Source organism: Oryzias melastigma, unplaced genomic scaffold (assembly GCF_002922805.2).
Source record: "Oryzias melastigma strain HK-1 unplaced genomic scaffold, ASM292280v2 sc00355, whole genome shotgun sequence".
Classification (NCBI taxonomy): domain Eukaryota; kingdom Metazoa; phylum Chordata; class Actinopteri; order Beloniformes; family Adrianichthyidae; genus Oryzias; species Oryzias melastigma.
In genome coordinates, this window is record NW_023416953.1 from 79,893 (window position 1) to 91,449 (window position 11,557).

The 11,557-nt window shown below is 37.7% G+C and overlaps 1 protein-coding gene across 2 annotated transcripts in view; it reads left to right on the forward strand.

Moving 5' to 3' along the window:
* The first annotated feature begins 521 nt into the window (after positions 1–521).
* Positions 522–11,557, forward strand: part of adgrg4a (adhesion G protein-coupled receptor G4a) — a 17,097-nt gene continuing 6,061 nt past the window's right edge. The window contains exons 1-21 of one of the 2 annotated variants that reach the window (XM_036211001.1): positions 522–684; positions 780–899; positions 1,006–1,635; positions 1,792–1,889; positions 1,974–2,032; positions 2,584–2,635; positions 2,980–3,017; positions 3,103–3,251; positions 3,442–3,501; positions 3,649–3,720; positions 3,908–3,996; positions 4,076–4,146; positions 4,239–4,260; positions 4,364–4,386; positions 4,471–4,613; positions 4,686–4,815; positions 5,528–5,634; positions 5,707–5,923; positions 5,996–6,158; positions 6,470–6,622; positions 9,064–9,198. In XM_036211001.1, coding sequence (XP_036066894.1) covers positions 824–899; positions 1,006–1,635; positions 1,792–1,889; positions 1,974–2,032; positions 2,584–2,635; positions 2,980–3,017; positions 3,103–3,251; positions 3,442–3,501; positions 3,649–3,720; positions 3,908–3,996; positions 4,076–4,146; positions 4,239–4,260; positions 4,364–4,386; positions 4,471–4,613; positions 4,686–4,815; positions 5,528–5,634; positions 5,707–5,923; positions 5,996–6,158; positions 6,470–6,622; positions 9,064–9,198 — 2,487 coding nt within the window. In that variant the 5' untranslated portion in view covers positions 522–684; positions 780–823. The remainder of the gene's footprint in view (positions 685–779; positions 900–1,005; positions 1,636–1,791; positions 1,890–1,973; positions 2,033–2,583; positions 2,636–2,979; positions 3,018–3,102; positions 3,252–3,441; positions 3,502–3,648; positions 3,721–3,907; positions 3,997–4,075; positions 4,147–4,238; positions 4,261–4,363; positions 4,387–4,470; positions 4,614–4,685; positions 4,816–5,527; positions 5,635–5,706; positions 5,924–5,995; positions 6,159–6,469; positions 6,623–9,063; positions 9,199–11,557) is intronic. The other variant, XM_024261991.2, reaches the window with a different exon arrangement.

Here is an 11,557-nt window from a genome sequence, read left to right on the forward strand (position 1 = left end):
AAGATTCTGTTTGACTTGCGAAGGCTACCGTGTTGACTTTTCCATCTCTTAACTCTTGTCCATCACATGGAATAACTCATTTGATTATTGCTCATAGATTTCATGAGAGCATTAATTACAAAACACTGAACATTACTGTGACTTATTGAAATGTAATGCACAGAGATGTTCATTTTTTACCCACACAATCAGCTTAGGCTGAGCTCGTTTAGCAATGTTTGATTGCAATTATGTTTAATTAATAACTTTTAATGGGATATTTTTGGAAACTTTGTGTCCTTCTACAGAGGTCAGCGGATGGTTCTGTTTGTGCTTTCAGGTGTATTAGTAAAAGAAGACAGTTAAGACATTTTTGAGGAATTTTAACACAACAAAGAGTGATTTAAATATTGTTTAGATTGTAATTCACACTCTCTGGTACACTCGCACTGGATTATCTTTGGAATTGTCTTTTTTCCAGAAGAGTTTTATCAAGTTTGGACATTGTCGTGTTTGTTAGTTATGTTTATTGCTGGTGATTAATGAGTAACTGCAGAAACCACAGGGAGAGGGTGTGTTGATCTTCTCATTGAGTAATAAAGTGACGCTTGCCTGCAGTCTCAGTGTTCGACGAGCTTTTCATGAGGTGGTGCCCATCGCGTACTCTCTGACCTTCAACTTTAAATTTCTTAAGGTGGTTCTTTGGTAAGTCTACTTTTCCTTTACTTCACACATTTTTAGAAAAAACTTTGAGCCGTGATTTTCTTTTCAAAATGACTTTAAGTCTTGTCTTCTTCTAGCAGATGAGCTGTCTGGCACTGAGACAGTATTGTCTTCTGTTGTCATGAGCTCCATCAGCAACTTGTCTCTTCTGCTCATTTGTCAGTACATGTTCATAGGAGTGCATCCTGTGGGATCAGGTTAGATATCATGAGCACTTTTTCTACTTTTTATTGAACTTAAAGTTCACCTGAATGCTAAAATGTATTCTTAATTTTCCATCTGTTTTCTGCATCTTGCATTCAGCTGATCCTGGCAGCAGTACCAGCCTGTGGGGCAAGAAGCTGAAGTTCGGAGGCCCTCCCTGTCTGTGGCAACTTCAACCACATGTTGTTATCCCAGCCCTGAAGGAGCTCAGTGTATGCGTGTCTTTGAAGCGCAATTACACAACGGAATGGCGAGCGTTTGTCTACAAAGCTTCAAAAAACGCCCACATTGAGCTGGGGCTCGGGGGCGCAGGCCCACAAATTACAGTGTGGATGTTTGGGCGGCAGTGGCACTTCCTCAAGTGGCTGAAGCTGGATGAGTGGTACTCCATCTGTCTGACCTGGTCCAGCAGAGCTCGGCGGCTCAGAGTCTACATCAATGGACTGGTCCAGCTGGAGTCACCCCTGTACCCCTCTCTCCCTCTTCAGCTGGCTGAAAGCGGCACTCTCACTCTGGGGATGTCTCATTATGTTGCTCCTAATAACCAGGTGAGACCAGAAAGTGGGAGTAATCTGCTGGGTGAGATTGGTCTGTTCAGAATGTGGAGCACGGAGTGGAGTGCTGCAGAGCTGTGGGGCTTGGGCTGCGCTGACGGGGACGTGGTGGGCTGGGATCAGCGGCAGTGGAAGAACACCTGCCCTCCTGAACCCGACCACAACCTCCACTGCCGTAAGTCCAAAGAGTCGTGCAATATTACCTTTTTCTTAAACCCGTGTGTTCTCATATTTTCACACTTTCCGTTAACCTCTACAGTTCCAGTATCAACTAGATCCGCCCTTTCAGAGATTACAAGTATCTGAAAAATGTCTACTTGTGTTTTTTTAGTATGGTCCCATTACAAGATCAAAATGTGGGTCTCCATACTTGATACCGCAAACCGTGGAAACTGCTCACTGCCACTGGAGGAAATTACAAGAAACTGGGTACAAAACTCTTCCTCAATTGACTGTTAACTTGTTTCTTAAGACTTCTAACTATAATTTTGATTTTCCTTTTTCATGTTTTAGTTAAAAAGGATTTTTCCTTCAATCATTTCAATCCAGAACCTTTCTGTGTCACTCCCAAGGTATGTAAAGAACCAATTGCAGCCATAAAGAAACTGTTCAACGACCAAAAGTAACACATTAAAAAAATATTTAAATTACATTTTCATTGAGCTTTTTTAATTACACAAAAAGTTGATCTTATTTCATAAATGATTATGATTGTGCAAAACTTACCAAGTGTGGTTTAAACTCCTTAAAAGTTTGATTTGTCAATCCTAAGAACTTTGCAGGAACATTTTTATTAGTGTTATTTTGCCAGGATTTGGTGTGCGGACACAAATGCACGACAGTTGGAAGTTCCAAAAAAAAAAAGAAAAAAGAAAAAACAAGTCTTTAATAATAATAAAAAATCCTTCAAACAAAGGAAGAGCTATATGCTGAAAAATGGTATCAGTCACTAAGTCAAAGTCCAAACGAAAACACAACACACAGGATCAAAAACCTGGCAAGGGAGACAATAAGCATACAATGGTGGGCTTCAAACAAAGAGCAAAAGTGTTTTAAATCTGTATCTAAACATTCTGACTTCAATATTTTATATTTTTCAAACTTTCTCTGCTTTTCCTTACAGACAAAACTGCCCCCTTGGTTTTAATTCTACTGACTTGCATGAACAAACTCAGGTATTTGATCTATTTAAGTCTGACTATCTTCAGAGTAGGTTCAGCGTGATTGAGATAATGTGACATAAGTTAAAATATAATCTTCTGATGCACTAGAAAACGGAAATGAGTCGAAAATTTTTACCCTATTGGCAGATTTTTATTAAAAAAACATAGTAACAATAAAAATCAGCCAATGAGGTATGAAAAATGTTCTTACCAAGATTTTTTAAAGAAAAAAATGATAGTCACTGCATGTTTTCCCAAACTAAGATTATTTTGCTTTTGAAAAACTTATGGGTCAAATAATGGGTCTTTTTTACTTTATCAAGATTCAGTTTTTGACATGAAAACTCTCTTTTCAGTCTCTGGAGGAATTATCAACTTCCTCCTGTCGTTCATGGTTAGATGTAGACCTGCATATTTACTGGTAAATTGAATATTAATACTACTGAGTAGAAATGGTGAGTTATATAGTTGTGCATCAGTTTCAGATGTGAGGTCTATGTGAAAGTGGAGCCACCAGCCAGTGTGGAAGTGGTGCAGAGAAACATGACTGCATTACTAAGGTCAACGTTCCCTTACAACCTCTTCCACCTTAGAGTTGACCCAAACAGCATCACTGTTCTGTCTGTGGGTGAGTTCATTCACTGCAACTCTGGAAACACACTCCTCCAAGAAAAAACACCCATAATCCAACAATGTTTGAATCACTTATAATATGATCTTGATGAATAAAGCTTGTTTAGTTTTTGTATTTTAGTTTTGTAAGCTGGCTGTTATCCTGGTATGTAAAATGTAAAGAAGACCAAATATTTTTCTTTCAGGTGACTTTTCTCTGGAAACAGAACATACACCGACTATGCGACCAAATCAGTCAGTTACAGGTAATCTTTTCTTTTTTCTTTTTTTCAAATGGGGAATGGAAAAAATCTAAATAAATTGGAAAAAAATGTGACTTTTTCTGCAAATGTTACAGACAAGATGTGTACTTTGTCATTCTTATCTTTTCAATGTTGATATTTCATTTGTAGGAACAAGTGTGTCACTGCTGCCCAATAGCACATGCGCTACCAAGGATGAACTACGCAAGCAAAATAGTTCATGTGAGAGTGTCAAACGAATTGAAGCTTCTTTTTATTTGTAGTTGTCTAATTATTTATTGTGCATTGCAAAAAGAAATGCTTTTTAAATGTTTTTTATTTATTTTTTATTTAGACGTATCGTATTAAATAAAAAAACTGTTCATTGCAGCTTAACCTCATTTTTTTTTTGTCTTGTGTGTGTGTTTAGTGGTTCAATCAGACCAATTTTTTCGAGTCAATTTGACTTTAAATATGTCGGGTAACCCATCACACCCCGAGGACTTCATTGAGAGATGGGTAAGAAGCCAGCACAGCCGCGCTGGAAAGCGTGCCTCGCTCAAATGTCACAACAGTCTGTTCTGTTTTGCGGCTGAAGGTAAAAATGCAGCTGGAGTGGAGTAAGATCATGACTGTGCTGAATGTCATCATTAAGGACAACAACCTCAGGTACATGCCTTTGGGTTTGTTTTCCTATTTTGGAATCTTGTTTTTGTGGGTCACATGACTAAATAGTTACGTATAAATGTGATTTCTCTCAGGAGCACAAGCCCTGGATTGATGGTGAGTATCATTGTGGCCACAGGACAAGTTAAAAAGTCATTGGATTTCAATGGAGCTGGTTTATTCATGCAAAACTTACCTTCCTGCGCATGTGCTTTTGCAGATTTCCTACACTGGGCTGAAAGAGTAAGTGACCCATTTGACTGAAATTCACGCCCATTGTAAAGATGCAGCTTCACCTGATGTGTGTGCAACTTTTATTACCGACAGATATTTCTGCACTTTCCACATTCAGGAATACGGCATGACCAATGTGGAGGAAACTCAGATTTTCATTCATGATGCTCTATCGTCAAAGTACGAAAATGGCTCCACTACTATTCAAACAAGCATCTTACAAATCAAGCACATAGGTAAGCTTTACTCGACTAAATTGAAAGTAGAAGACTGACAGGAGTACACAGCATCACTCATCTCTCTTTTAGAGCCAGAAAACTGTTTGGAAGAACCAACACCAACCGTCTATGGGCTGTACTTCTGGCCAGAGACGTTCCCACAGCAGATCCAAGAGATGGGATGTTACAAGCCAACATCAGAGAGAGCCTACAGACTCTGGTGAGACACAACCAGTCCTCTTGTGTTTGATCGGGCGCAATAAAACCTTTACTGCTGCACCTGAAGCATCAGACCTTTATCTCAAAGGAGTCTTGGTGCTTTGATTTATGCTCAAAACGTAAAAGGTTATGTGGCAGTAAATTAAGTCTGGATTGTGTTTCATTAAATGTCCTTTGAAGGTGTACTCTGTCTGGGGTTTTATTCTCTTTTAGTTGTCCCTATGGAAGCAAAAGAACATTTTTCCAAAATAAGGACAATTCTTGTTTCCATGGGGACAACTAAATGATAAAATCCTTCAATATTTAGTCATCTTCTCTCACGATAAAGCTTTAACCACTCACCTGTAAAGCTGACATTAATCAGCTGCAAATCAAACCTCTCCATGTTTATAACCATTGATTAATATAAATATTTAAGACATCAAATCTAAATATTTGAACTGCAGTTTCTATTGTTGAAAATTTTCCTTAACTCTTTAACACAAAATATTTGACATACTGTAACTTTGGCTGTTGGCACAATCAATGTAGTTCCAGCAGATTCTGAAGGAGAAAAGCAGCTTCTTGAGCCGCTTTTCTCCTTCAGAATCTGCTGGATTACAGTCAATTATAGTCAATCAAAGAACACAAGCAATGGTCAAGAAAGATCTTTCTAATTGTCTGAAGTACAAGAAAAAATTCTTGTTAGAGAAACTTAACTTTTGTCTTGACAGTAAATTACACATTGAAAATGACACGACCAGCTGGATGGATCCGGACATGACAAACTGCGAACAGCTTGTGACCATTTCAGACATAGGAAACATCACGGTCACGCCCGGTGAGTGGACCAACTGTAAGCTCCACTGCTTCTGCACACGTCACTCACTATGGCTTCTTCTGTTTGCTCCAGATAATGTGGCTGATGTGGTGGAAATAATTTACGATCTCGTCACCTCTCACTTGGACAATGTTACCTCTCTGCCCTCCATGGTGCTGGGCTCAGTGGTGGAGAAGCTCAGTGAGGTGGTTCATGTGGGCATCATCAGGCCCGCCATTGCCGCAAGAATTGTCAACATCGTCGCCAATGTCCTGCTCTCTGAATCTGATGTTGCCTCGTTTTGCAACAAGTAAGGGGAAGATCCCCACAGCAGATGTCATGTGAGCAGACTGATCTGACTCTGCTCCATCCTTTGTGACAGTTTCCTTGACCTGACGGAGAGTATGGGGAACACGATGGACTTTCAAGGTGAATCTGCCACCATAACAGCTCCTTCTCTGGCACTCTCTGTGGTCAATGTGGATCCAGAGGAATTCAGGGGCCTCACCTTTGGTGCTTCTCTGGAATCCACAATGAACCCTGAGGTGAGATGCTAAGAATGTTGAACTGTCAAATGCAAAATGCACTAAAGAAAAATGTCCTGTTCGCTGTGAAAACACTTTTGCAGCATTAATATAAGAACCTTCTCAGTGATGTTTATTCAACTCAGGAAATAGTTTCAGGTGACTACCCAGGTGAGTTTCAGGTGTATGAATGTCATTGGACAACCAGGAAAAACGAGGGAAGCTGCACACACCATAACACCCGGCACAAGGATTTCAAACCGGCAGCTGAGAAATTATTACTTAATAAAAACAGCACGTGCTCCACATTTATAAATACTTTTGCTTCCCAGGTGTTTGTCAACCAGACCTTTGTGGGTGAACCCCTCCCTGAGACAAACGCCACCATCTCTTTACCCCCTGAAATCAACAACTTCTTCCCCCCTGGAGAGAGAAACACAACCCGTGTTCAGTTCCAGTTTTATGGAACACAGAACCTTTTCCAGGTATTTTCCTGTACTTCATTTTAACATTTAGATATATTCCAAACTATAGAGAAATGCTTTAGCTTTCTTCAAATTCATGATTTCAGGGTTATTGGAAAATGTATTTTGGTGACATCCTAAATGGTCATAGTCCCTGTCTATAGAAAAAAATGTCTATTTTCTTCACATTAAGCAGACTAATAATGATGTTGGATTTTACCTTTGCAAAGGGCAGATGTGAATGCAATAGCAGTAAATAACTCAATAACAAATTAAGAAAAACATTTTAAGAACACATGTTTCATTTCACTAAAACACTAACACTACTCAAAACAACTTGCAGAATCAATGACTGAGAAGTTTTCCTACTTAAAAAGATGAGGTTGGTAATGTTCATCAAAGAGATATTTTAACAGTGCGAAACAGAATGTAAAAGAAAGATCCAGGAAATCCCATAGTTTATTTTTTAAATAATGTATTTGCATATTGGTGCAGAAAATAAGTATTTGGTCTAAAAACAGGTCATCTTATTACTCTGTAAGGTAACTCTGCATGTCAATGACAGACGTCAGGCATTTCCTATAGTTCTACTCCAGGTTTTGGTCCATTCTTTGTTGTGATGTTTTAGGACTGTTGCTAACTATAAACTCTCTTTACAGATTATCTATTAGATTGAGATTCAAATAGTGGCTAGACAATTTCCAAACCTTGGAATGCTTTTTGTGTAGCCATTACTTCATTATCTGGGTGATGTGTTTGGGATCATTGTCATGCTGAAAGTCATATTTCAGTCATTGTTTATCCATACCCACTAATTGAAGGAAGTTGTTGCCCAAAGCCTCACCATGAATGACCCTTCTCATCCTTTCTTTAATATGGATCAGTCCTCCTGTCCCCTTTGCAGAAAAGCAGCCCAAAGCATGAGACTTCCACCTCCATGCTTCCCAGTGGGTATAGAGTTTCATTTGGTCTCATCTGAACTGATGGCATCCTCCCAATCTTCCTCTGGATCACCCAGAGTGTATCTAGTAAACTTAAAACAGGTCTGGCCATGTGCTGGCTTAAGTCCACTGCAAAAACGGAATCTTAAGTAAGTAATCTAAGTAAGTAAAAAGACCATTGTTTTGAGAAAATCAGTCTTATTTTCTGTCTTGGAAGAAAATAATCTTATCAAAAACGTTCTTCAATAGCAAAACAATTTGTTTGAGAAAAGTATTTTGGTTACATTGAATTTTCTTTTATAAAATAAAAATTCTACACTGTCATGTCTGTCCAGATGGTTGGTGTGCATTTGATTTGTTGTTCTTTTGGTTTTTGGGTGGGGTCTTGGTCAAAACAAGCTAAGAAGTTACTAACCAGGAAGTTAAAAAAAACAGACACACAAAGAAGAAAAGTAGCTAGTTTCACAATGCCTCTATCATGTCTGCTCCATACCCTTTTTGTTAATTAAACATCTTTGGCCTTTTCAGAAGTCTCATACACCTTCAGAGTTTTGCTCTGACCTATTTTTCGTTTTTGCTATTTACAAACTTACATCCAGGTTTAATTAATCTTTTCAGCTTTTTCAACTTGCATTCACACTGTTGTAAACTGCACTGGAATTCACTTGCAAATGAACATAAACTTTTAATTTCAGAAAAAAACAGCTGTTTTGGTCCACCCTAGAGCAGCTGAACTTTCACACCTGTTGCTGAAAGTGGACCATTGTAGCTTTGGATTTGCAATCTGGTGCGTGTTTGGGTCAGAAAAATCCATCTGATTGGGTCTTTAATAAAGGGGGACCTTTGGAGAACTCCAGTATTTAAACCCCTCATGACACTTTTGTTACTGTAGTACCAGCTTTATTCAGTTCTTTTACTCATTACCATGTGAAATTATTGGCTATTTCCTCACTGTTTTCAAAATCATCTGTACTCCACCAGGTGTGATCTTGTATGGATCACCAGGTAGAGAGAGATTGTCGATGATCTCGTATTTCTTCCATTTTGCTGATCATTTCTCCTCAAGCTGCTTCATCCCAATCTTGTTCAAGTGAACAACCTTGTCCCTGGTGTCCTTTGACAGGAGGTTGACTGTTTAAGAGAGTGGACTGGCATCTTTATACAGATAACCAGTTCAAATAGTTTTCATTAATACAGATGACCAACAGAATACTATCTTAAAAAAGATCTCACAGATCTGTAAGGGATAGAATTCTTGTATGTTTGCAGAACTTTAGATTTTCTGCATTATGTAAACAATTTAGTTATTTTATTTGTTTATTTTTTGCGTTCTGCCTCATACAACTGAAGTGCATCTTCGACAACATTACAGGGCAAACCCATCTTTTTAAGTGGAACAACATGCAGAAACAGTGACTGACAAATACCAACTGCACATTAACACACAACACATTGTCAAGTCAAATTTTGTTAATGATATTTCCTTCCATTTTCAAGCATTTATTGTCCTCTTTTTATCAGGACCCTGAATTAACCAACCAAACTGGCAACTTGATCCTAAATTCCTATGTAGTTTCGGCCAGTATCAATGACAGCTCTGTGGTGAACCTGAAGAACCCTGTGGTGGTGACTCTCAACCATCAGGAACCAAAAAAGGTGAGAAAAAGTGATTGTTTTCCTTTTTGTGTGTGATTTTGCCGAAAGTTTGTTTGAGTTCATCCACAGCGTTTAGCACTGATTTCCATTTTGGAAAATGGCATGTGACATGAAGTTGTTGTGTAACAAACTAATTGAAAACAAACAGGCCTGGGCATGTTAAACTAAAGCGAGTTCTTCACTTAACACCATTTGTGTTGGTAGATCTATTTAAAGAATGAGAGTACTATCTTCTGTGTAGTGACACTTTAAAACGCTGAACATGGAATGCAATGAGAAGAGATGTCTCTGAAGATCATTTAAAAAACATTACAAAACCATCTTCAAGCTGCTAGACGTTCTTGTAACTGCAGCTTGTGATGGTGAGATGAAGCCTCCATCGCGTTACTCTTCAAAATCTTTACCCAAGTTAATCTTTCCAAAATGTCATTTTAGACTGACCTCTTGTGGTCAAAAACGGAACAGCAGGTGGTAAAATTAAGCCATGATTTCCACAAAGTAATGAACAAGTTTGTGTCTGTGTCCAAGTCATCTTCATGTAAGATTTCAATGTAAAATAAACACACATTTGCTGCAATAATAATTTGGGAGTGGATAAAATTCTTTTTTTTATTGTTGAGAAAAAAAATACAATATAGTGGAGCCTCATTATAAAATATGTTAGTGCTGTATAGTGATTTTTTTTGTATAGTTAATGCTAAATATAGAAGAAAAAACACTGTTTTTTTCAATCTTCAAATGACAAAGAGAACAAAATTACACCTAAGGTTCAAAAATGACTATGAAAGCATACATATATAATATTTATTTGTCCAACTAACTGTTTCTACTGTGAAACATGGTAGAGGTTCAATCATGGTCTGGGGCTGCTTTGCTACATCCTGAACCTGTGCAGGTGTGTGAAATATCAAGACTATCAAGTTATTCTGTGGAGAAAAGTGCTCCCAGGTGTTGGAGAGTCAATCCCGGATCACTAAATCTGATTAGGAGTCAAAACACACAGTCCCTCAGGAACAGCTAAAAACAGAATGTTGAACTAATTGGAAGTTGCCTTTTATGAGACCTGATCTAAATGGTATTTACATTCTGGGAAAAGAGCTAAAACATGCCGCTGGAAAAATGTCCTTTTCAAACTAGAGACAAACGAATCAGGAATGGGCCAGAACGCTTGCTGACAGATGCAGAAATGGTTTATCAAAAAACTGTACAGCAAGATATCTTATCAGTTTGTTTACTTTAAAATAAAGTGGAACAGGAACTGAACAAATATGTCTAGTTTTAAGATGAATTTTTCCTATTTTTAATACCTTTACTTTTAATACTATTCAGTTACTGTTTTGTTTGTATGCGATACTGCAATTGATTGTTCTGTGTCACTGCAGCTCCAGTCACCCATGTGCAGACCCTTTCAAGAGGAATAAATGTTTTAATCTTGTTTGCACAAGATAATACAACAATAAAAGATAATTAGCATGCACATAATAAAGAATAAATACATTTTTTATTGATTTATTCTGTAAACCCAAGCTCTTATCTTCTGCACACACATATTATGAGTACGTTCTGGGGTCATGAGGGGTCCTGTTATTATAATGTACAGCTACACAGCAGCTTTACTTTAAGTCAGTGCTTCTCACTTATTCTCTTACTGTGAACATGCAGTTCCTTTACCAGCCACTAGATGACCGGGAGACCTCACGGTTCGACCCCCACTCGGGGCTCATTACATTTTTTTAAATCATAAAACTGTTCAATACAGGTACAGAAAACATTTTTAAGATGGACAAGCACATTCAATGACAAACTGGTGATATGGGAGTGGAGTGTTTGTTTTGCTTTTTGCATTTTTAAACCTTCAACACTCCATAGTTTTTGTTAAGAAGGACTCCAATGTCATTAATATTTTGACAGATTTTTTTTTTCAAATTAATGACTAAACCCTTTGATTTTTAATACCTAAATATTCAAAGTGCTCTTCAAAATGTCTTCATATCCATCAGGAGTATGGCAAAATACTACAATTTAGTTTTAACAATTGGAGTTTCATAAGTGCATGAAGTAAAAAGAGAAAATCTGATTACTACTCATATAAAATTATTAAGATTCATTCTTTTATAAATACACAAGTGCTCATTAAAAGCCTCTCAGTGGAGAAGTTATCGCTCTCATTTCCCATCATCCCATTGTTTAGAAGTGAGCTTGTGGCTTGTTGATTGTAGCCCCTGTGTCCTTTCCACAGAGTTGTTCCAATTGATTTTTTTAACTCACATTGATTTGAAAGGAAAAACAACTCAGAAACACAGTTTTAATCTTAATTTTCTTTATATATATATATATATATATATATATATATATATAT